Source organism: Mastacembelus armatus, chromosome 9 (assembly GCF_900324485.2).
Source record: "Mastacembelus armatus chromosome 9, fMasArm1.2, whole genome shotgun sequence".
NCBI classification, from domain to species: Eukaryota; Metazoa; Chordata; class Actinopteri; order Synbranchiformes; family Mastacembelidae; genus Mastacembelus; species Mastacembelus armatus.
This window is the reverse complement of record NC_046641.1, coordinates 18,156,184-18,162,171: the sequence shown is the minus strand read 5'-3', so window position 1 is coordinate 18,162,171 and position 5,988 is coordinate 18,156,184. Positions and strand designations below refer to the sequence as shown.

Sequence of the window (5,988 nt, the reverse complement as noted above, 5' to 3'; positions counted from 1 at the left end):
CAGAGGGCCGGGAGCGCAGACTGAAGCGGTTCATAGGAGAGGTGTCCTGACAGTCTGCGTCAGTTGGATCTGTGCGAAGTCAGAGTTTCGATTCTCCAGTGGGCTCACACAAGACTACAAGACTTCCCTGGAGTCTGGACCGTGTTTGCGTAGGAACGATTCATCACCGTCCTAAAGACCTGGTCACCGATTTCCCACACCGCTGGACACGAATCTATTTTGGAGGTAAACTGAACTGAACTGAGCAGTTTTTGGTGACTGACACGGACTAAGTCTTTGAATAATATTTAATCAGCTTCAACTGCTGCTGAAACTCTGAGGTTTGACCAAGTCAATACATGAAATAACCATTTTTCTCATTACTTTTATTAAAACCTTCCAATCATCGACTAGATGTTTACTGGCTCCAGTCTAAGTTAAGTGCAAATGTGTAGAAAAAAATCTCAGAAATCATAAAGCTCTAGGATCACACCAGTCTGTGCTAAAACTTTTTTCTGTTTTGCAGTTTTTAAAAATATATTTTGCACATCACTAAGTAAATACCCTCCAATATTTTTGCATCAGTCAGTGGATTTTAATTTTTAAGAAAAAACAAAAAAACAACAACACATAGCATATGTCCTAGCTAGATGTCAATAACCAACTTTACAGAATGAAACTAAAGCACATTAATATGTTTATTTCCTGGGAGTAGAATCAGCCGTAATTTAAACAGTTTTAGGACTTTGCCTCATGTAGCCCAGATAAGCTGCCCCCATGGAAAGATAAGACCTGTAAGGTTATTATGATCGCACGTCTAAATGATGCACGTTTGTCTCCAGACATAACCTGGCAGTGGAAACAGCCGGCGGGGGATATGTCCGACAACGCCGGTTGCGAGTTTGAAATCGACGTGGAGAGTCTGGAGACGGAGAGCGACGACCTGGCGGACTCCTGCAGCCGCCCCGGCGCCTCAGAGGACGACGGAGAAGGCAGCAAGGGTGACGATAAGCCGGGCCCCAGCGGCCTGTGCCACGGAGACCAGAGGAAGCTGAGCCGGACGCCGAAGTGCGCCCGGTGCCGCAACCACGGCGTGGTGTCCTGCCTGAAGGGGCACAAGCGCTTCTGCCGCTGGAGGGACTGCCAGTGCGCAAACTGCCTGCTGGTGGTGGAGAGGCAGCGGGTGATGGCGGCGCAGGTGGCCCTGAGGAGGCAGCAAGCCACAGAGGTAAGCAGGGAGTGTGTGTGCGTGCGTGCGTGTGTGTGTGTGTGTGTGTGTGTGTGTGTGTGTGTGTGTGCGCGCGTGGCGGTCTGGGTGTGTGTGCAGGTGAATGCATGTGGATTTGTACCGCGTCCAGCACTGAAAACAAACAAGAAAAGCTGTGATGCGTTCACGTTCATTCGATTCAGCAACAGAAAATGAACAAATTAGACCCTGTAGTCAGTTATGTCACCAGGACAATCCACTCAGTTCTACACAAGATTAACCATAAAATGAAGACATCACAATAATCCACTTAAGTGTTTTCTTCTTTCACTTTGCATGAAGCCTCCAAATAACCTTCTTCCTCTCTCAAAGCTGCAGGGTTGATCTAACTTCTCTTAAGTCCTGTGAGCATTTTCTTACTGCTTTATTTATGCTGTGAATCCAGTTGCTCCCTGGCCGCTGAGAGAAAATCTAAAGATCTTTTGAAAACATGGCTACAGTAAAAGAACCAGACATGACCAAATGTATTATTATTACCACTGGTTATAGATTGTAAAGCCTCTAATTTGTTTTTAGTTTCTTATGTTATTTATGAGCGGGCAGCTCATAAATATAACATTTCAAACAGTGGAAAGACTTCCAGATATCAGCGTCTTTGTTTTTTAAAAACTTAACTAATTTACTGTTGCTTTTATAAAAATTTCCTTAAATGAAAATTAGGTAATTTTTTACACTTTTAGGCTTCATGTTCCAGTCAGATCCATGTTTTATTGCGATTTTTATTTAATTAGGCTGTACTTTGACATTAAGGGTAATAACTGAGGCTTATAATAAATTTGAAAAGGTAAACAATTCTCAAAAAATGCAGAAATTTGATTCTGGTTTCTTACACTGGCATTTTTTAGGTAGAAATAAATCCAGAGGAAGAAATCAAGGATGTTAAAACATACAGAACCAGCAGGTCTAACTTAATGAGTTTAGCTCAGTCTGTGTTAAAGGCTGATATTTACATGTCTGCCATGGATTTTCTTCTCTACATTTTGCTGCTACAGTAAAAGTGTCTCTGCTGATATTAAAGCAATAAAAACAGAAAAATACAATTTTATTTTCCTAATCAGAATTCAACCTCCAGTCCTTGCAGTATTTTTACTTTTGACACTACAGTGTGTGACTAAGAAATTACTTTAAATCTTTATTTTAATTGACATGAAACTGTCATCTAATGTAAAAAAAAAAAAAAAATTCTCATTGTTCCTGGAAAAACAAATATCGTGTATTATTTTTAGGAGACAGGGAAACATTTAGACAGTCATAACTATTTTTATTAATTACACTTCTCTGTTTGTGTGGTTAAACCACATTACGTGTGTGTGTGTGTGTGTGTGTGTGTGTGTGCGTGTGTGCGCGTGTGTGCGTGTGTGTGCGTGTGTGCGTGTGTGTGCGTGTGTGTGTGTGTGTGCGTGTGTGTGTGTGTTATGTCTGAGGTGCAAATATTTGAGCATGTTTGCTGCTAAGTCTAAGTAGGGGTTTTCATCATGATGATTTGTTGTGTGCTTCTTTTTTGGCTTGTTCGACTGAATCTACAACTGTTATTATAAAAAATGTTTTGCATTATTGATTTAAACCAGTGCAATCGAATTTATTTTAAAGTGGGTTAAGACTGATATGACTTTGATTTTTAGCTGAGACTTATTTAAGGTTTGGAGAAAACATCCTGAAAGCACATCTTTAGTCATTGTTTTGTTTTCCATATCAGGATAAAAAAGGAATTTCTGGGAAGCATATTCCAGCAGAGAGGAGGACGATATATCAGCGACACATCCGACCATCCACGATGCTCGCTAAAAGCATTCTTGAAGGTAATGACAATTCTGACAGTAACAGACCTGCTTTATTAGATGTTTCTTATCTTTTCTGCTTCGTTAGTTCCCTGTCTGTCTTGGTTTAACTCTGATAAAACGTCTTTCCTTTAACAACAGCAAAACTGAGTAAGGACTTATTAACATCTGTAAGCAATGTCTTGTTTAACTTTTTGGCATGCAAGACACTAATTGCTTTCTCCAGCATTGTCACAGCATACAAAGATGGTTTTACTATTGAGCATGATTAATATCCAGGCATAAACCAGAGTGAAAATTCCCCCTTGTTGCAGTTTTGAATGTTTGTCGTTGTTGTGGGTGTTTCTGCATGCATGCTTGACATCAGCTATAACCCAAAGCACCCTGAATATCTCACAGCTTGAATTAAATGGGTTTTTTTTTTTTTTTTTTTTTGATGACAGGATATCGTCCAATGCAGTCTGATCCATTCCTGGCTGCCAGCCCGTCTCTGCCCCCACCTCTGAGCGATCGAATGAGGAAGAGAAGGGCCTTTGCCGACAAGGAGCTGGAAACCGTCATGCTGGAGCGGGAATACAAAGAACGAGAGCTGATGGAGAACAGCCAAGCTGCCACGGCCTCGCTCATCTTTCCCAACAGCATGGTCCATCATGCTGCTGAGTATAACTCCTACAAGACGGCCTACTCGCCAGCAGCTCAGGTCGAGCCACAGCCCAAAGAGCTGTGCAACTTCCTCAGTCCTAACTGCCTGGATCTGCCCATGCAGTACCCGAGCGGCTCGGCCAACGTCGAGCTCATCTCCTCCAACGTCAGCGTGGCCACCACTTACCGCCACTACCCAGTACAGCATCCACGAGGCGGCTTCATGATGTGGCCCTGTGGTGCAGCCAATCTGGGTGACGCCCTGCTCTATCAGCAGTGCTTGTTCAATGCCACAGCGGTGCAGAACATGAAGCCAGGTGCTGTGTGGGAGCCCAAGGTGATGCCTGCCGAGAGCCAACCACCAGAGCAGGAGGCCGCTTCTGCTCTTACTGCTAAACTAGAAGGCTCCCGAGCCGCTGGGCTGCAGGACTCATCAGAGTCTCAGCGGGCTGATCCCAAACCCGCTGGCGTCGTCCACGGAGGGCAGAGGGAGTGTTCAGCCTTCTCCCCTCCCAAGAGGAGCTTTGGACAGTCCTTCCCCAGCAACTCCCATTCCCAAAACTCTGGCCAAGTCTTAAACAAGCTGAGCAAGGACAGTGCTAAGCTTTCCATGAAACTCAACTCCTTTCACTCCCTCATCCAGCACTCGCTGAGTGAAAAAAACAGCGGCGGGGCTGGGCCGGAGCTCCGGGCTCCTTACTGCAAAGAGCTCTTAGAAGAGGCCACCCGCAAATTCAGGGAGGGCTCCACCAAAGACATTCAGGCTGTAAAAATCACCGACAGGTACGCCAGAGATTTTCTATCCAAGCCTGGGACCAAGGTGGCATCCAGTGAGTCTTTGTCCTTTTCTGTGGAAGCCATACTGAAAAGACCCACACCTGCCATGAGTCAAGCATTCCATTAGTTTGCATTAAGTGTCTTTTGTTGCACTATAAACAGCAGATTTCTCTCAGTCAGAGGGCATCTCATGTTGTGGTTTTGGGTCAAACTAAATCTTAAACACAGGCACTGCATCAGAAAATACACCAGCTAGAAATATTTTTTTTTCCCCCTATGTAATATTTATGTACAGTATATTATATTTTACATGTGCATGTTTAATAACTTTATTGTGTAGAGTATTTAAACATTATCCCAATGTTTTCCTCATGTCAATAAACTTTTTAAGACTGAACTCTTTCCATAAAAAGTCTTGTATTTCATCTTGTGCTCAACTTATGACACATGAACTGTGAACTGTAACTGAATGGGCTTTTTTCTTTAGGTCAGGAGTTAGTCTGCATGGACTAATAAAGTACTGTGGTCAAATGTCTTATCAAAAGCAGTAAAATCTACAGGGATAGGGCAAAGGAATTAAATCCAGTCTGAGCAGGTCAGACCTCAACACCCACACAGACCCATAGAAAACACTACCTGGTATATATCTATTTATTTATTTTAATGGGTGTTATAGAAATTAGTAAACCACAAACATTTGGAAATTCTAATTTTAATGTTTCACCATTAAAAAAAAGTTAGACTTAATTAAAAATAATAATGTAATTGAAGTTTTTATGCTTTGAGCCTCCTAAATGTACGCATTATTTAAGAGTTAAAAAAAAAAAAGTTTGCCACAGTTTTATGCAGAGTAAAATTTAAAAAACAAATGCAGGACATTTTTTGGGAAAGTATCAGTTATTTTAAATTTCAAAATAATAGATGCTATACCAGAACATACACATCTGTGGCTCAGGGGAAATTCTACACATATAATCGTAGTACATATATTTAATAAAAAGGAAAGTTAATTTACAGAATACAGGTTGAGTGTGTGTGGATTTTACTACTGCCTAATATTTGAGTCATTTTAGATTAATTTGGAGCTGAGATGATTATTGTATTTTTATGTTAAAACCCAACACAAATATAGTGGATGTTTTTGTCACAGCCATAGGAAACATTTAAATAAGTTCAGCATGATCAACTGCACAGACTTTAATCTTATTTCAGAATTAATTTTTAGGATGCATTTTGACATTAAGTTAACTGCCAATACCCTCATAACAACTCTACAATCATTCATAAATGTTTTTAAAATGAATGTCATAGCAAACATTTAGGTTTTGGTAACAAAAGATCTAAATCTGTCTGCACAGCCTGATTGAGAGCTATTAAAATAATTTTTAGGATTGTTTGTACAATTTTGCAGATTTGAATAAACACAAATTAAATCAACCAAACACGTAAATGAAATGTTGACGCAAACTCTGTTCTTGAGAGGTTGAAACATGATATCAGCCCATGAGTCTGTGAGCAGCATCATCTCATCTATTCAAGATGCAA

The 5,988-nt window shown here is 41.2% G+C and overlaps 1 protein-coding gene across 1 annotated transcript; it reads left to right on the top strand.

Moving 5' to 3' along the window:
• Positions 1–75: 75 nt before the first annotated feature.
• Positions 76–4,840, top strand: dmrt2a (doublesex and mab-3 related transcription factor 2a). The gene is made up of 4 exons (XM_026321819.1): positions 76–225; positions 822–1,207; positions 2,943–3,045; positions 3,468–4,840. Exons 2-4 carry the CDS (start codon positions 857–859, stop codon positions 4,568–4,570), a joined length of 1,557 nt encoding a protein of 518 aa, XP_026177604.1. The 5' UTR covers positions 76–225; positions 822–856; the 3' UTR covers positions 4,571–4,840.
• Positions 4,841–5,988: the final 1,148 nt, after the last annotated feature.